Here is a 19,480-nt window from a genome sequence, read left to right as displayed (position 1 = left end):
TCAACCCTGAAAGTTTCCTGTAAGTACTTTTCAAATACTGCCCAGACACAGTTTTCTATGGCTTCATCATTAAGTCAAATGGAAAGTTTTGTATTAATCTGCACATAAATTAACTTCAATTAATTTGAATGACTGCAAAACCTTTAGCAGAAGGCCTGTTTCATTACATTGGGAAGACACCAGCTGTAGCTCAGTTCTATATCTCCAAGTTATACGTAGTTTCCTAAAACTGAAAAAGTGACTCAGTAACATTAATATATTCATTCATATATCCAGTATGGAAAGTGAAAATTCTCTGGTGTACTGGTGTACAGTATTGTGCACAATGCAATTTTGGGAAAGAAATGGCGCAAAATAGTAAAATAAATTGTGAAAAAATTATTTAAAGACATTTTAATCAGTGATGGAAGCAGTAGTCACATCTTTTACTGAAGTAAAACAGGAACACCACAGTGTACAAATACTCTGCTACAAATGAGCACCAATCAAAACTGAAGTATTAACATTAACAGATAAAGTACCAAAGGTAAATCTATAAAAAAATTATAAAAAAAAAAGGGCCAATTTCAGAATATGTAAATCATATTACTTTACTATAATCCCTGAGGCATGCATGTGTTCATCTTAAATTTGTAAGTGCTAAGGGTAGAGGTCATTTTAATTAATTTATATAATGCTGGGTAGTTTGTGAATTTCCCAGCAATCTATAGTTTTATTCCATAAAAATCTATGATATAGAACTTTCTCTGAATGTGCAAAGTATCTAGTAATTTAAGCTGTCAAATGTAGTAGAGTAAAAAGTACACTATTAACTTCTAAAACATAGAAAATAGAAATGTTATTGAATGTACTCAACTTTCCATCACTGATTTTGTTAAATTTGAGGTTAGTATGAAACTGAAATGTATGTAATGAAATATACTAAGATGAAAAAGGAGATTATCATTATGCAGCTCACAACAAACAGCCCATTAGTGTAGAAGTGGGCACCAGATAAGTATGGTTTAATAACAGATGTTACCAAATTGCATTATGGGAAATGTAGGATGAGAACTGTGTATAATGTTCCTCTCTCTTGCCCTAATAGTAACCAGTGTTTCTTTAAATCTGCCTCTTCATTGTTTATGGGAGTGCCAGTTTGAATTATTGCAATACTCTTAAGAGAAGTACTTGCCTACCCAAAGCTCTAAGAAATAAAATTAAAAAAAATATTTTTTAAATAATTAAAAAAGCCAATATGACCACAGGCGTTAAGGTAGACGCACTTTATTCCTAAAACAGAAGCTGCACCATCAGTAGCGGCACACAATTATATGTACACCTATACACACACACAATTACCTAAATCTGTTATATAAAATATATAATCTGACAATGTACCTTTTAATTCCTTTTCAGAGCTCATTGAGTTACTGTGCGAGAGACTCTGGAGCCAAAGCAGACAGAGAGGTAAGTCTCATCCACTCATTGGGTGGGACTCAAATGCCCAGGCCAGCTTTTACTTCATTTTTACAGCATGGCAATAAAAAGGTTTGTACCCTTTTGAAAAAATAATTTTCTAAAGGCAATCTACAGCAAATTCACTTGAACAGGTTTTTCTGTGTTGCAATTGAGAAAATTACACTCTTTAAACCAATTCCTTTACAATGAGATGTACACACCCTCTAGGATTTGTAATATACAAAAGATATTAAGCATTAAAAATTCCACATTTAAAAACTTACAATAAATAATATATGCAGGCATTTCATTAAGATAAAATTTCATAGATTGCAATCTACAGTTGTTTAAAAAGACAATTTATTCTCCTTTATGAAATGTCCCTTGATCTTCCAAAACGCTAAAATGGATTCTTGGCATCTGATTGATTGACTGGAAACTTGCAGTCAGTGTTGTGACATACACCGGGCCGGGGGAGGAGGAGGGATGCTTCCTCCACATTTGCTCTGATGGAGCGTGAGGTCCTTCAAGTGACTGACCGATCCGTCCAATCAAATCTCAGCAGTTTGATCCCGTTAGAGTTCAGAGCATGTTCATGATAAAGTTGTACATCTGGGTGAGCACCACAAAGTGAACAGGCAGACATGAGCGCCGGTCCTGGGTTGCAGGGTCGCAAGTCAGCCAGGAGAGGGCGTTATATTGCTCTAGAACAAATCTGTGGTGGAAGGTAGATACAGCAAAGTTTAACCCATGTCATTCTCCTTATTTTAACATACAGACTGATCTGAGCAGCCTACCTGAGCACATCAGAGGTGTGGTTAGAGTCCAGGGGGTGGGAGTGTTTGCTGTGCAGAAGCTCATCTGACTGCACAGAAGACACGTGCAGGTGCAGAGAGGCCTGGGAAAAGAAATGGAGAATTAAAGTTAAATCATTTGTAACGTTGCCTCCAGTCTGAAAACCAAATGTTTTTCAGGCCTAAATAATAATTAGTCATTGTTCTATCACTAGTGCACAATGCAGAAATATGTTTTTGGCCTGATTTGTCAAGCAAAAATACTAAAGATGCTCTTGTTCCTGCTTGTAAAGTGGGTTTCAGACTGTTGGTCAGAAGTCACATCTGGATTAAGGAAACTGTTCAAACATTAAATGAATGTTACAGTTTATAGATTTAAAAAAAAAAAAAAAAAAAAAGTCAATTATTTAATCTAACGGGTAATAAGTATTTTGTTTCCCAACAGTTTTTCCACATACCTTGAGGAACAGTGGGCACTGGTTCTGGGCTTGAGGGCAGGCTGACCAGAACCAGTCAGGCAGTGGTCCAGCCTTTGCTGTGGACACAAAGTAGCCCAAAGCCATTGGCTGCTGCAGAATGTTCAGAGCCTCCTCATGAGACTCCATACGGTCTGCACTCTGGCCCTGCAAGATGATGTCGATGGAATTAATTAATACAGTAAGACCCATTTGCTGTAATATGAGTTTTGTATTTAGAACAGTTTCCAGGCAGTTTATGTTATATTGTTTATGGCAAACACGACACACTAACAGTTGAGCACACTGGTACATATTTGAGTGTGAATTTGCTCTAGTAGATCTTTTTAAGTCTTTCAAATTTCAGCCTTCATCTACAAGAAGAACAGGATGCAGTGTTGTTACATTCTGCTCCACCTGAGGATCTGTTTTCTACTGAAGTCACTTTCAATCAGCAGATGATTGACAACAATTTACTACAGTTCCATAGTCAGAAATTATGTGATCAGGTCACTGTGTAAAAACAAGTAGCATGCAGGTTAATGATCTTCATATTCTATACTAGAACTTTGTGTTTGTTTTAATGAAAGGTGACTAACCTTGCTTCCATCTCCCCCCTGTTGGTAGTGAGAGCCAGGGGAGTGAACAGGTGAGGTTGTGGGGGAGTTGGGCAGGATGTTGATGAGATCTGGATCCACCATGTCGTTGTCAAACAGTTCAAAGATGCCCATTCCATCAGATCCATCTGTAAAGGAAATACAAGTTGAGACCTTAGACCTTAGAGTTTGACTGAGTGTCTCTTGATGCTAAGCAAGAAATTCTGCATTTCTTTTGAGGCTCTGTCAGCTCGTACCAGGATTTATAGGATTGAAGTTTATGTCGATGGGCTCTGAAGTGTTGGTGTTGACTTGCACCATGGCTGAGGTGGGAAACACCAGGATGTGTGTGCAGGATGTGTCCTGAGGAGTGCTCAGCTGCGATGTTTGGATGTTGAGTGTGGTGCTGCGACCAAAGACTGAACCTGTTGACACAGAGTCTGCAGAGACAAGGTGGAGCAAAGACTGTCAGATTTACAGTCATTGTGATCACAGTAAAACCATTGGACATTAGGATTGGTGTTCACTCTTTGTTCGCCGAATTAAATTCAAACTCCAAAAAACTGATGTCAAATGAAAATGATGGGGAGCCAGCAGGGACGAGACGGTATGTGAGTTTAGTGATGTATCACATTTCTGTCAGTACAACCCAGCTGGATGTAACAATGATTGTTTTTGAGACTTACAGATCCACTCTGTAACAAACATCAAGTAAACAGATCTCTCTTCCCCATTAACTTTTACCTGGCATGATGACAAAAGAACCCTGAGGCTCCATGGCAACCAGGCAGGCGCTAAGGATGCTGGGAGTGTCGGCAGCAGAGATGCCACACATCCTACAGGTCTCCTTCAGTCGTTTACTGAGGGACTGCAAGTTCCTCCTGCTCAGCAGAATACTCCAGTCTGGAACAGGGACAAGGTAAGAGCAGATCAGTGGTGAACATGTCTCGGCAAATCAGCCAGCTAAAGTTTTAAACCAGACCGGCCCTCACATTCCAGTGTGGGCAAAAAAGCGCCAGGATATCATCATATGCGTTGATGTCATTTTAGATTGAAATTGACCTGCTGAAAATGAATTATTCTCCCACCAACCCGTTACAAAGCAAGCACAGAATCAGCCTAGTATAACACCCAGTATCTGTCCAACCAATAGGAAGCAGTTGTTAGCCGGACATCCATTTTAAGCCACACAAGCATCCACTGTAGTAGGTGATACGCAACTACACAATCAGAACCCATGTGCATATAAGTAAACAGCTTTTAAATAGCTGTTCACTGTTGTGGCTACTATGCATGGAAGGGTTAAGCCAGACACATGCTTTATGTGTTTAAGATTCCATCCTTCAAGGGCACATTAATGTTTGTTCATGTATTTAAAACATTACATAACTGCATGCTCTACAAACACGTGTGTGTGTGTGTGTGTGTGTACCTCTCAGCTCGCCATGGCCCATTCTGCCAAGCCGCCCAATGACTACCCTCCATGGCAGCGATGTCACCTGCACCAGGCCGAGACACCACTCCCACAGCTTCTGCAAACCCAGTCGTCTGGCTGAGCCCTTTTTCCTGCGAGCCCTGCGAAAACAACACATGGAGTTTAAATATCATCAATAACTAGGGAGCCTGTGGGGCATTTTATTTTCGTACATTAGTGCACGTACCTGTTGGGTACATCAATGCTAATGATGCAGGTCTCCAGCAGTTCTCCATGTTGGTCGGTGCAGGAGGCCAGCAGCCAGCGCTGGTCATGGGACAGACAGTAGCCGACAAACAGGACATTGTACTTCTGGGATGCTTCACCAAACGTCTCCCCGAGCTCTGTTTGCTTGTCTTTCACTGGAGCCAAAATGAAGGGTGGTGTGTACAGGCGCAGACACTCCGGCCTCTGCACAGAGGTAAAAGAGGACGCAACAGCACAGTGTCAGTGTGTGCTGGCCAGCTACATCTACTGCAACAGCACTTCAGTCATGAAGTCAGAATGGCAATTACCTCTGGGTTCTTCAGGGCCATATCAATGGCAAGACCGGGGCCAAAACCCGTCAGAGTCTTGAAGTTGGTGGAGTTGGGCAGAGGCCGGCGACACTGAGTGAACACAGAGAAGGCCAGCGACTTGAGGTGCTGGTTGTAGAGGTGGCGCTCCCCGCTGTGCACCGGCTGCAGCAGATACTGGCAGGGAACAATCTGAGAGGAAAACAAACAGGGGCACCTAAGATAGGGTTGTGATAATGCATTTGCAACCTGTAGGTCTCACATTTTCAGTTGTTTGCATGTATTCCTTAAATATTAATAAAATGCAAATCAACGTCATTGTTTTGTACTTGTCAAGTGATTACATCGCAATAATAGCTAAAATGGTAGTGGAAGAGTTTTATTAAAAGCAAATGAAAATTCAGAATTTGCAATTTTTCCATTTCTCCCAAAAATGTAAAAACAGTTTCAGGTTGAAGCAATGCTGTACTTGTTTGTACATGTTCACTGAGAATATTCAGTCGGATTGGATGCTCAAAATGTACAGAATTGTTTCAAAACCTCTCTTCTGACAATTTTGGTAAAATCTAAATATTTTACCTGTGTCACTATGTTCTGAAATTATGTATAAATTAATCTTCAGCCAATGACAGAAAGGATAAATATTAACGCTACCCTATTCCGTCATTGCTGTAATAAAGACTAACAATGAAACCATTAGCACGTTCACACCTCTTGTGTTTATGAGTTCCCTCTGGCATGTTGATGCAATCCTGTGTCACTATATCACAGGTGGTGCAGTTGCCACCTCTATCAGTGTCTGCTAATGAGTCCCCTGCTCCTTCTCACCTCCCTGTGTGCCTGTTGGTAGCCTGCTCTACTGTCACTGAACTGACAAAGCCAGGTCATTAACTAAGGCTAAGGATCACATCAATCACAGCTCAGCAGCAGTTTATTTTGGAGAGTCTGAACTTAATTTGTCAATCTGGTACTATTGTCATACACATCCAGTCACTCACCTTAGTTCCCTAACTTTGAACATTAATTCTAAACCTATTCTAAATTCTAAGCAGACTCGAGCATAAAAAACAAGAAACCATCAGATTTCTCACACTGTACCTGTACTGAGACAGCATTTCTTATGTGAGCAGGCAGGAACTGGAGCATCTCCATGTAGCAGCGCAGCAGGCCCAGCGTGTAGGTGCTGGAGTGGACCTCTTTGTCTGCGTCTTCGTAGCTGAAAGGGTCGACAAGGTACACCACGATGGCAGGTGGGTAAGACACAGCGTGGGACTCTCCATCAGTTGGCTTGCCCACTTTGTCTCGCTCCATTGTGCTGTTAAGAAAAGCCACATCATTACTCAGGTCAATCAGGTACGCAGGTCAATCTATGGTCTGTTCTTCCTATTTACTGTACATACTGACTATAGGTTGACTTTAATATTGTAACCACTGTGCTGGCTGCCACTACTACAGGAACATTACCCAAAAAGAAGCAGCAACTGGTCGTGCTGACAAATCTCTATTTAACACTATGTTTTTGAAGAAATGTTATAATGGGTTTTTATCTCAGGTTCAGTGTAATGCAGGGTCCTTTCTAGAGCTGCTTGACAGTATAGAGTTGCCAATTATTTTCAGTGTCAATTGACTCATCTAAAGCCATGTTATGCCAAGTTACTCCAGCTTCCAAAAGTTGAGCCTTTTCTCTTTCTCCTTCTCTTGTGTTATTTTAAATTGAATATTTTTTGGAGTGGTCAAACAAAAAATAAAGGGTGTAAATTTGGGCCCTTAGAAGTTTTTATGGACATTTCTCACTACTTTTTGTAGTTAACAATTCACCAAAAAAATCATCAGCAGATTCATTCATGGATTATCAATTAATCCTTAATTACAACCCCCCCCAACAAACAGATGACTTCCCCACATGTTCGACTACCTAGCCAGAATGGAAAATATGCCAGTTGCTTGCAGTGGCTCAATAACTACCATAACAAATATTACTGATGGACACTGCATGTGCTCTGCTGAGGAAAAGCTGGAAAAAGAAAAAAAAAAGCAACTGTACCAACTCCAGTCCACAGTGCTAGTATGTGCATGTCCACTCTGGATAGTCTAGTATTTGCACAATTACTACAAAACTAATATTCAGGGGTTAGTTTGAGAAATTAAGTTATCGAGCACATCTATGGGGGGGAGTGATGTCTGTGTAAATTGGTACAATTGACAGAACTTGACATGGATGTTGCGAGTGCTAAAACATTCAACAGAAAAGCTTAAGATCAACATATAAGCAGATACTATATAAAACAGTGGTGACCTACCTCTCTGGTGTCTCAGTGGGCCCTTGAGGCTGGTTGGCTGAGGGTCCATTTTCTGCCAACCCCCCTGCACCTTGTGGGTTTGACTGGGGTCCATTCTGTGACGTGCTGCCCTGCAAGCCCGCTGTCCCATACATCGAGAATGAGCTTGGCTTGCTCGAGGCCAATCCCCCAATAGTCTGGGAGCCTGAGGAGGGAGGGGTGCTGTTGACCTGGGCAGAGCTGGTGCTGGAGCTGGTAGTGTTGGTGCTCTGGGGTCCTGAGGAAGTGCTGGAAGAGCTGGAGGTCTGAGAGGAGGACGAGGCCATGGCAGGGCTGCGCTGGGACAACAGAGAGCTATCCAAAGACTGCTCTGACAGGTATGGAGCTGAAAGAGGTCAGAAAGTTTAAAAAAATAATAATAATTTGTACAAACCCATGTCACCTTACTACCTGAATGTGCAACATTATGAGTAAAAAAATGTTACCTAGGTCATATCGGCACACTTGAGCAAAGAGTTTGAGCTTATTAAAGGCTTCATTGTTTCCGTCTCTGGCAGCCATCTTAAGGAACCAATCACTAAGGGGCTGCTCTGTCATGCTCCTGCCTTCTGTGGTGCGAACCTTCAAAATGCCCTCTGGGTGACTCTTACAGATGGGTCTGTGTTGCCCAAGCTGACAAGCCTGTCAGAGTGAACAGAAAAAAAGAAAACAGTGAATCATTTCTTTAGAGCATGAAACTGTTTTGGTGGGCATGTTACAACAAGAAGACAGTTTTATAATCTGCCAGGTGCGTACCTCATAAATAACACTCAGATCCTTGAAGAAGGTCTTGGCCCCATGGAGCAGTGCTTCATTTTCTGGGCAGATGATAACATATCCCACATCTCTTTGAGAACCGAAAGGATCCAGGAGAAGCTTTTCCCAATAGGGCAAGCCAAAAGGCGACAGCACCACAAAGTCATGCTCATAACCAACCAAAAAGGTTGGGATGGGCAATGGCTCAGGAGATTCATCTGTACCTGTGGTGAAAACAACAAAATGACCAATCAACACTACATTATAAAACCAGTATACAAAATTTTCTAACAGAAAATAGTTTTGAACACTTTCCACGCACCATATGATCCTCTCCCAGCCATTTTGTGGAACTGTTGCCAGGTAAGCGGTCCCTGAACGCCCCACGAGCGAACACTCCTCTTCTTCTGAATGGTGTCCTGCAGCACAGGCTGGAGAGACAACAACACCCGCAGGATGTCCTGAGAGAACAGCTTGCTCATATCTGCTGCTACATGGGGAAAAACAAAGAGGAAGGAGTCTTAACAATGTTACCTTTTAAGAAAAAATGAGAAAAAAGCAGTAGGGAACACAAGAACACATACATTTGAATTTTGGCCACTGATGAAGACAGGTGCTTTTCACTAGTGTTTCATCTACTTTGCCTCCTGACATATTGTCCATGAACTGCCTGCCATGCTCCAGTGCCATGTAGCAGTCATTGTAACAGTCTCTCTCGCCAACCCTCAAGAAAGAACAGGGGGCTGAGCTCGGTTTGGGGTAGTCCACACCTGCCATCGGGGCAAAAGGGTTGGTGCACTGGTCCTGCAGCAGAAGGATCAGCTCATCTGGAGGCTTCTCCTTCAGGCTGCCTGCCTTGTGTGTCGTGGAAGCTCGGAGCTCTTCGAAACACCGTTCTGTGTCCCGGCTAGCGTCTGAGCCCCGTCCCACCATGTCAAGCTCATCCTCCAGAAAGAGTCCAGCTAACTGGCCAAGCCGACGATTGATGACGGCACTGAAACCACAAGTGCATGGGTACTGGGCCTCGCCATTGTCCTTGAGGTACACGCCTACATCCGCCCCTCGGATGTTCATGTTACAGACACACACACAACAGCTGTCGAAATTGCAGTCCTTGAACAGATTCATGACTGACTCAGAGAGTATGAGGGTGACATAGAGGCTGTGAGCCTCGGGAATGGAGGGTACGGTGGCTGGCTCCACGGAGCTGAGGGGGCGGCAAGTAGAGGGAGTGGAGGCAGGGGAATAAAGATCAGAGTTGTCATATTTGAGCGAGCCCTGGACACTGGATGGGCCGCGAGGGGTCCTTGGAGTGCGTGGTGTGCGAGGGGTGGGCACTGAGAAACGTGGCGTGGCTGGGGAGGGCAGGATGCCAGTGCCGCTGTTGCTGGGAGGGGCACTACTGGACATGAAGGGTGTATGGGTCTGAGGCGTGTAGGTCTGGCTGTAGTCTGGCTCCACGCTGGGGACGTTACTGTTGGAGAGATAAAAAGCAATTTCATTTCATGTTACAGTTTGTTTAAACTTCATTAATTGCTAAAATTGGAATTGAAAAGTTTTGCCTTATCGGGCCACTCAAGTTTTACCAACTATCATCCATGCAGTAGCATATTACATGAACTCATTAAAATGCAATGTGTTTTGATAAACTGTGAGGGACATGGTGGTTCACAACAGACCTTGCATTTCCCTGGATGACATGAATGCATTTAAGTTTGTTAGTGCAACTTTTTTTTAACCTGTCTTTGGTGAGGAGATTGACGTTTGTCACTGTTGGCATCAGTTCCATTTTTCCCAGGGTCCAGCTGGGTGTGTACACACAGTCTTCTGGCAGTTTGATAGGCAACAGACACTGGCTGGGTAGTGTCTTCAGGGGGGCGTACATGGAACAGCCGATGAATGGCTGACACGTCTCCGGCTTGTACACAAAGGAAAAGTCCTGAAAACAGAGATGCAAGTCACTTCATAATGAAGGCTAATTAAATCAGTGAGAAGCATTAGACGTAGCTACATTTTCTGCTTGCTCCACACTTGGCAGGTGTGTTATTTGTTATACCTTTACTTCAGATGGCTTCGGGCTGCAGAATCCCTCCTCCACTTCCATCTTGAAGTGGCTGTTAAGCTGACTGCCATCCAGCAGGGTGACACCTGCCGCTGCTTCCAGGCTGTCCTTGCTCCCAGAGTTCATGGGGGAGTAACCCTGCTGCTCCAGGGAGGGTGGAGTGGGAAACATCTGGTGCAGGTCTGCTGAACCTAGAGAAAGGGGAAATTTCTTCTCTTGAAACATGTGTATTAAAGTTGTAATGTCGGAGGATTAACTGAGGCCCAGTATTCTTACTTATGCAAGATAGGGGGTCCAATGTGGCTGGTTTAATCTCTTTACAGCCATACTTGTCCTCAGTACTAACTCCAGCTCTTTTGGATCCAGGCTGCATGTACAGGTAAAAAAAGCAAATATACAATATGCAACTTTACATCTTCTATTTCATAAAATCGTGTTTAATTGTAAGGCCCAGCCTTACACAGGACCACATCAAGAGGACAACTGTCAGGTCAACATACTGACGCACATACCGCTAGCTCATCTTCATCAGAATTGAAAATTTTATCCAGGTCACTGTAGGAAACAGCCAAATCGTTCTCATGGATGAGGCTGGTCGAGGTCGAAGGTTTGCTGCCCGATGGACCCTGACCATCTGCACAACAAAACAAAACAGTGTAAGACACCCAACTCCAGGCGTTTGATTTACCTATGTACAAAACGGACAGAGGGAAGAGATTCTCACCATCTCCTGATGTTCCTGTTCCTTCGTCCACCTGAAAAATACACACACATAAAAAAAGACTGACCATGAGCACTATTTTAAATGATGAAAGAATTTAATTACTTCATTTCAGTATCAAGTATCAAGGAAACTACCATCATTTATACTTGCATACCAGGCTCTGGTTACTGCACTGACTCCAAACATGTGGGAGGTAACCTCTGTATTGTTTCAGTATTAGCAGCCAAAACAGTAAGAGTTGACTGTGATTCAGACAGATATTCTGAGGATCAATACCCTGTCCTCAAATTACTGTCACACAGTGTGTCTGATAAAAAATAATCTGTAAAACCACTGGCAAATGGTTCATCTATGATTCGAAAATTAGAACTTGTAATCTATAAGTCCTTTCATACTGGAAATTCCAGAGTTTACTTAGTGGGATATCTACCTTGGTATCCAACTTCAGTCAGGAGCCTACCTTATGTTTCTTGTTACCCTCTCTCTCAGCTCCAGGCTTGTCCTTCTTTTCAGTGAAGCTGAACTCCTCATCTCCCTCTATAAAGGCATAAGGGTCTGGCTCGTTGCTGTGTTCTTCGTCCACTGAGGTGGAGGCAAGATGGCTGTTTCTCCGCTGGGCATACGTCTTGATCAGCTCCTGGGACACCTTCAGGCGTTGCGTAGAGCCTGACATGATCCTAAATGGAAAGAAATTGTGCAGAAATGGTCAGACAGAAGCCAGGGATACTGTGTAAATAAATAGCTACATTTACAGTAAGTCCATACTTACTCAGTTACAGAAGCTACACTTTCTGCTCCTGCTCTTTCTGTTACTCCTCCTCCTCCAGAGTCCTCTCGCATTTTATCCACAGGTAGTTGGGGTGTTGGGAAGTTGGTCGCCTTCTTCCTGGGCAGGTTGAAATATTTCCAGGGGTTGTGGGTGGAGTCCTCATTGGGGTTGATGGCTGAACCTACAAAGACAGTGGGTTCCAAGGTTTCACTGTAGGGTGGGGGGAAGGGCAGAGGCATACGCATGTTCTCCAGCTGAGGCTCTTCAGAGGAGCCCTTCTGTGGCAGCAGGCAGGGCTCCACTGATGGTGGGTAAAACCCTTGGTGAACAGGCGTGGATGAGGTCTTCATGCCACTGGGGGTCATATCACCATCTACGTGATCGCAGGGATGCGGACTGAGAGGAGGAGGAGGTGGGGATCCGACAAGGTCTGCAGGTGGCCCGTGTGTGTGCAGAGTGGGGGCTTTTGAGGGCACCGTGTCCACGTGGTGCAGACTGGGATACGAGCCCTCCTCCTGTGATCGTAAACAAAGCCTCTGGGTCTGAGGCTCCAGGGATGACTCCTCGCTCACAGAGTTGCGGTGGTGAAAGGGTGTTTGCGGTCTCTTCTGCTGTTTCTCCCCCTTCTCCAGCTTCTCGCCCAGCTTGTGCTTGGGGGTCGGCTGGGCAGGCTGGCCTGATGAAGGCGGGTGCCCTGAGGTGCTGCTCGATCGCTGTTTCTGATTTTTATGCCTGTGTGAATAAAGAAATTATGCTTGCAGGATACTTTCTTTAGATTATGAAGGAAAAAAAAAAGAAAAAGAAAAAATCACAGCAGAATGCATTCCTCTTAACGTACCTCGAGCAATTGCAGTGTAGCCTGTGAGTTGGCTCCACAAAATCCCAAAGTCCAGTTTTATGTGACTCCTCCTCACAAGTCCCATTTGTCAAGGTAGTAAGCTTCCTCCTATTTAAAAAAAAAAAAAAAGGACAGACATTTTGTCAGTCAGCAGAAAAGCATTTCTTTGAAATGTAATGCTAATTTTGAGGAAGAGAAGAAACTAAACATACTTGTTCCCTGTACGGTTTATGTTATATTCCTGCCACACAGACTCCACCATCTGGCTGGCTAGCCTGCGAGGGATTTTACCACCATGAAGTGTGTTGTCAGAGCTGTAGCCATCCGATGCAGAAGACAACTTGAGCCACCTCTGGGCAGGCTGATAATCTATGAGGGATAGGAAGACAACAAAAAATAAAAAATTTAGAGTTTCACCAAAAATGGGGCTGAAACATATCCATGCGTCTACTTGAAGTCAGTGTATAGCTATAAGACTTACTGGTCTGAGCCTCCTCTGGGGACGTTGGAGGGGTCAGAGTGACAGAAGACATGGCAGGATCTCTGTGAGCAGCCTGGCCTTGCTGAGCACCACACAGGCTTCCTGAGGTGTTGGCTGAGCCCTGAGGGGCCACAGCAGGAAGGTCCGACAGAGGGAGGAGCACAAGGCAGGAAGGGTAAACCATCCTCACTCCAGCTGTAACCAAAACACATTTGTTTCTTATAAAAAAAATTAAAAAAAATAAAAAAAGAACAGAAGTTGTACAGATTTGTTCACTTTTTTGCAATGGTAAGACCCAACAATACTCATTCCTAGAAGGGAAAACAACCGGCCTCTTTTTTTTTTTTTTTTAAACATTTCTGGGCTCTGTTAGAGCCATTGATATATTTTTGAAAAATGACTGAACAGTATGTTTGGGTCATCCTTACTCACAAATAAAAATACTACGAAGCCTTACCAACAAGGACCTCAACAGCTGCCAAGGAGTCATCCTCCCAGTCCGTATCCTCCATCTTGTCTTCCTGGACCTCTTTGGGATTGGGGCTGATGGGATAAAACTGCCTCCACTCTTCAATGAGCTTCTGAGTAGGGTGGTCTGACATTTTAAAAGCCTGGCCGGTGAGGGTCCCATTCAAGCCATATGGGCTCAGGATGACTGAAGGGCAGAGAAGAGCCACAGTATTTATGCAGGCCAACTCCACTAATAAAGCAATTACATATAATGTGCAAAGACTGATGTAAAGCGTCACTACTGTGTAAAACTCTGGTGATCCTACCTTGCAAGGGGCTAGAGCTCTGCTGGGCGAGGCTGAGGTGCTCCTCGCTCAGACACTGAAGAGGCTGATGCTGAGCGATCTCCACACTTGTGCACACATTACTGTCCCCGTGTACGAAGAAGGTGAAAGCGCAGGATAGGTGCTCACTGCATGGTGAGTCAAGGATAAAAAGAGGCATCGTAAGGATTAGTCCTATATAACCGAACCGCACCAAGTTAAAAAGGGGGGAAAAGAAAAAAAACAAACAAAAAAAAAAAAAAACAAAAAAAAACACTTAATAGCTTGCTGTCATCACTCAAAGCTCTCCAATCACTCATTAATGAATGACTCACTACAGACTGAAAAGGGTGGAGATGATGTGAGAAACAACTCCTTGCATATTTATCTTGGCAATTTAATGCATGTCATGCTTTCAGGTGACAACTGTTGTTACCACACACGGGCCTGCTAACACCTTCAATAAGGCGGTCCGTATAATTCATATTCAAACCTTCTTGCAACATATAAGCAAAGAATAACATCCAAAAATAAACTTCGGAGTTTTTTTTTTTTTTTAATAGCTCTGTAATGAAAACAATATTAATCTCTATTTCCCAACTACTTCTAGAAAGCCAGGCTGCTAAATGCACTAAAAACTTACTTGTTGACATGGTTGCTGTAAAACCACAGTGCACACTCAGCATTTTCCAAAGACTGCCCTGTTTACTAGCCAGAGACAGCAGGCGACAGCGAGACTGCCATTCTCTTCTGTTAGAGGTGCTGCGCTGCTGCCTCAACATGCACACACACATGCACTAACACACACATGTACACATACACACCAATGAGCAAGAAACCTCCTCCTGTTCTATGCAACAACTCTTTTGTATAGCTGCTAAAGCTCTCTGGAACCATTCACAAGGCTGCCAGAGGAAACTGAGCCAAAGGGCCGTGTATCAAACAAGTCAGCCCGGACCCACACAGCCAAAAATCCCAGGCTCCAGTTGGCTTGTCAGCGACCTCCAGGATTTCCCATCTTTCAAGCAGAAGAGGAATGCTAAAACTGTGACACCGCCCTTATATACAAGAAGTAAAGAAATCCAGTACCTGCAGGTTCACCTCAAGCTTGTATTTCTACCACAACATCAAAGACCAGTTTTACCTTGCATTTGACAATGTAGGTGTGGACATTAAACATAACCCTGGAAGTGTTGCTCTGTTACTAAGACTCAACTGATTAAGCCAACAGCTTGAAGACTGTTGTTTCACTTGTGAAACCAGATGAAAAACATGGCATGATGCTGATGAAAGTGGAAAACTGCAATAATCCTGTCACGCTCCGTCACATTATTACATCTGATTTAACTTTCTATGTCTTTAAGCTGCAGGATCTGGGTGACTAAAGCAACACAAAAGTAGTAGTAAATTGTGGCTTTCCTCATTTATCAAGTAATACTGACCTCAGTTTCACTAACTATGCATAAAACCTAAAAAGGAATTAAATCAGAGCAGCACAGAGAGTATTGAAATCAATGTTTGTCTAATGTTACGGTTACCCTGCTCAAGGACAGTTGAGTTTATTTGTCCAATCAAATTTTTATTTAAGAAGATGATGTCTCATTCTCAGAAACAGCTATCAGCTCATAACAACATAGACGAAACAATACAGCTGCAAGCACCCTTACTACAGTTGAATCCCAAATGGGAATTGTAACATTTAATGGCTGTCAGAGGCCAGGAATTGTTTTGAGAACTTTAAAGCACAGCTTTCATAGCGATGAGGACATCGGCCCAATGGGGCAGTACACACATGCATAACACACAAAGTCATCTGTCCTAAATATGTTGAGTGAGTTTGTTGGTTCTGCATCACATTCTGCATGCATGCATCAAACTCTGACCCCAACAAATAGTGGCATTTCACAGTAAACACAGCTATTTATAAGGACAACAGTAACAGCCAACTCCAACATGCTGCAAATCTCCACCAAGTACAATTCAGGACCTCTCGTTCCACTGACATATTTATCGTCAGCGATTTGTGGCTTGTGTTGGTAAAAAACTGCTGTGGGGTTAGTGTAAGTTGGATCTTTATGATGTAGATGGAATGAACCTTACTTCACTGTTGCCACATAAGTTGATAGTTACAACACTGTTGTCACTTGTTTAGCTAATACTCTTCTTTTTCAACAGCTGAGCTTTTTTTTTTACTCCTAAAAACTTTCACACTATTAAAGCAACGTAACTGCTTCCTTTTTACTGAAGGATTTTATTGTGAAACATCTGCAGGAAATATTGAGATTTATAGACAACAGTGCCGACAAAGGTACAATCAGTCAGGATTAAAGTCAATAAGTGAGCCAGAGTATTTCTGTAAAAAGAGACAATCAAAACAACAGGTGTCCTATTATGGCATGGCAATGTTAAAGGTGCAGGTAAATCCTGCTGATCTGAAGAGAAGGCACCCCAGCTATAAAGTGTAACCTGACCACCTATTGAGTCCTGGCTTTAATCTATGTATTTATAGTTTGTTTTATAATATTGCTATCTGCAATTAGGAAGCAGAACACACCTTTTATTAATGGTCTTCTCATCCTTCTGGTACGGCTTAACAAACCACTTGCCAATGCGAACAAAGCCACGGTTCATGAGGCAGCGCTCCAGGAGGTTGTGGATGGCTTTGAACAGGAGTGTTCGACACTCATAGGACAGGCCACTCTCCCACTCACCATCCTCCTCGCCTGAAAGGAAGGCAGATATATTAAAATAGACATTTAGTTTAGTTTGTAAACAACTGACCAGAGAAAATGTTCCTTTTGTGCATATGAAAAACATCTGATTTCAACATGCATTTTAACATGATGTAAAATAAAAGAATGCAGCCCCTTAGCTGTTGATTGATGTGATACAAAAGTAACTATTTTGTTTATAAAACAATGAACTTTTATTATGAAAAGTTTAGAATTTATTCTACAAGTGAAGTCTAGTCTTTTTTTTTTTTTTTCAGCTGTGCAAGTTTCCAAATTAAAATGAAACCTTCCACCTCTCTGTTCAGTTTAGCTCTCTCTGCAACGAACCGATCAGTGCTGTGTTCATAGTACACCTACAACAGGAGACAAAATACCTAGACGGCCTGGAAGCCCTTCAGGGAAATTTTTTTTCCAACAGATATGAATTAACACGCTAGAACAAACCATTCTTTCAAAAATCGAGTCTTCGTCAGATGAGTCTGACACACAACAATTCAGTTTAATTTTACAATGCAGGCCTGTGACTCTGGCTAAGAGGCAACAGATTTTACAAGGCTTGTTGGCTACAAATCAGTTGGGCATAACTCATTTTCATCTGACTTTGTGGCATTAAAACCACATTAGAAAGCTGCTGCTATTTACAATGGATGGCATCATCATCATCAAGCACCAAACATGTTTAAACACGAACAAAGTTTCCACAAATGGACTAACTTTGTCATTTACAATAATTGTTCCAAGAGCTGACTCTTTTTAGATTGTATGAAGATGCACATAATTTAGGGTAGATGTATAACTGTTGTTACTCTTTACCGTTCTGAATGAAATGTACTTGTCACACAGACATGAGAATCCCAAATCCTTGAAGTGTGCAGAAAACAGAGATGTAGCATGCACTTACTTGAGAGCTCATTATGGATAAGCTCGGCAAAACTGGGGTCATCTCCCCACCAGAAAAGCCAGAGCTCTCTGCGACCAGGGGTGTGGTGCCTTCGCCACACACTCAGCACATCTGCCGCCAAGCATCGGCTGAAACTACACAAGATAGGGTCCTCCTCAGTCACAGGGAAAAGGATTGGCGAAGAGGTGGGTCCTTGCCACACAAAACGCCTCCATTTTATTCCTGTCAAATCGGCCTAAAAAAACAAACAAAAAAAAAAACAAACAAAAAACACACACAAACAAAAAGAAGAAATCCAGAATGAATGACAGGACAACATGCTGCATTAAGCCTGAACTGCTGTTCAGCAATGCATAGCTCAGATGTGTGTCTCTCTTGCACTACACACAATAATGAGACAAGACTGCTTTTTCTGCCATACAGAAAATCCTCTCTATGAAAACTGTTTCAAACAGAGGTCTGCTGATGTGTTGGAAAGTTTAGCAATACTCTGCACATGTGACAAAAGGATCATTCCTGAAAACACTGCAGCACTTACTAACATCTACTGATGGAGCACTTTAAAATCACATTAACTGTCCTAATTTACAACAGCAAGAATGACACTCAATCTTTAGTGTGTATATCGTTTAATTGTGCATTGTCACCTAAAAAGAAAAAAAATACAATGTTAGAAATAATCAGCCTGTTGGCCTGACCTGTAACCACCATGTAACCTTATCTTAGTGTTAGCTGAATCTATCTGTAACCACAGCAGTGTAAACACACCACCATTTATTTAATATAGTTACTCTGCAGTGTGTGGTGGCCGTGTCATCAAAGTTAGCTGGATCGCGATTTGCAGGCTGAAGGCCCAATGCCTTCACGCCAGTCTGCCACTGACGTTACAAAGCTTGTTGCCTGATTAGCCAAAATGGCTTTCTGGCCTCTCCGTGCCTAACGCTAGCTGGCGCCGAGAGCAGAGTCTTACCAGGCAGAAGAGGTTGGAGTGGCAGTCCTCCAAACTGGCCCCGTTTGGTACAAAGCACGAACTCATCCTTTCACTGCGGAGTCGTAACGTTACAGTCCATTGTCTCAATCACCATCGGGGGCAATAGCTGATCTGGTTAACTCGCTGGCGAAGCGATGTTCAGCGGTAATTGTGTCGTTACAGCGCCGACCAACTCGCTAACTACAACTAGCTCGTCAGACAACTTCTAGCCGCCGCTAGCCCGATGCTAGGCTAACGTCGGACAGGCAGCCAGACTGGGAGCTTCTAGCTACTGGATTCATCAATCCTCTCTGAAATGTATTGTCTGATCTTGTTAGCCGCAAGCTTGCTGCCACATCACCGTAACACCAAACAGTCACCGTTAACAGGACCCGGAGAAACCGACGGTTAGCAAAACACCGGAAAAGTTATATGCGCAATAAAAATAGGAGCTCAAAAACTAAAAAAAAAACTTCAGCCCGAAAGCTTAGACTGTGGTGTGCTAATGCTAATAGCAGCTAGCTGATCCGAAACAATTTCAGAGCAGAGGAACTCTCCCCTCCCCCTGGTCTTTCCTAGCCCGTTAGCACACAAGCTAACATACCACAGCTCCGACGCTAGCTTACTAGCTAAATAAAACAACCAGCTACACCGCCTTCCCGCTCACTAAAACCACCACAGAGCTCCGTCATAGTAAACCTCCTCTTAAAACGGACGAAACGCCGCGTTAACGACGCTACTCATCGTCTGGTCTTGTCAGCCTGATCCATGGGTCACGCAGATTTCCATTATTTCAGTTCATGGATTGAATTCTTTAATGGCGGCCAGGAGGACAACTCTGCCTCTCGGCTCCCATTGGCCGGTCTGTGGAGACGGGGGCGT

The 19,480-nt window shown here is 43.2% G+C and overlaps 1 protein-coding gene across 2 annotated transcripts; it reads right to left on the bottom strand.

Annotated features, from left to right (window-relative positions):
- Window positions 1–1,250: 1,250 nt before the first annotated feature.
- Window positions 1,251–19,473, bottom strand: LOC113121964 (mediator of RNA polymerase II transcription subunit 13-like). Of its 2 annotated transcripts, XM_026292863.2 has the most exons (30): window positions 18,599–19,473; window positions 17,629–17,863; window positions 16,550–16,718; window positions 13,999–14,144; window positions 13,680–13,877; window positions 13,223–13,417; window positions 12,954–13,110; window positions 12,742–12,849; window positions 11,904–12,635; window positions 11,595–11,811; window positions 11,135–11,165; window positions 10,923–11,044; window positions 10,687–10,777; window positions 10,405–10,601; window positions 10,088–10,287; window positions 8,933–9,822; window positions 8,671–8,838; window positions 8,349–8,572; window positions 8,039–8,234; window positions 7,575–7,938; window positions 6,373–6,589; window positions 5,275–5,466; window positions 4,947–5,170; window positions 4,718–4,860; window positions 4,030–4,188; window positions 3,543–3,725; window positions 3,289–3,434; window positions 2,693–2,857; window positions 2,238–2,338; window positions 2,023–2,155 (listed from the first exon to the last, which is right to left on the bottom strand). In XM_026292863.2, exons 1-30 carry the CDS (start codon window positions 18,662–18,664, stop codon window positions 2,023–2,025), a joined length of 6,369 nt encoding a protein of 2,122 aa, XP_026148648.1. In that variant the 5' UTR covers window positions 18,665–19,473. The 2 variants fall into 2 exon arrangements, with proteins under 2 accessions (XP_026148641.1, XP_026148648.1); XM_026292856.1 differs by having other exon boundaries at window positions 1,251–2,155; window positions 10,923–11,165; window positions 18,599–18,664.
- Window positions 19,474–19,480: the final 7 nt, after the last annotated feature.

Source organism: Mastacembelus armatus, chromosome 13 (assembly GCF_900324485.2).
Source record: "Mastacembelus armatus chromosome 13, fMasArm1.2, whole genome shotgun sequence".
Classification (NCBI taxonomy): domain Eukaryota; kingdom Metazoa; phylum Chordata; class Actinopteri; order Synbranchiformes; family Mastacembelidae; genus Mastacembelus; species Mastacembelus armatus.
The sequence above is the reverse complement of the archived record's forward strand: the minus strand, read 5'-3'. Positions and strand labels throughout refer to the sequence as shown.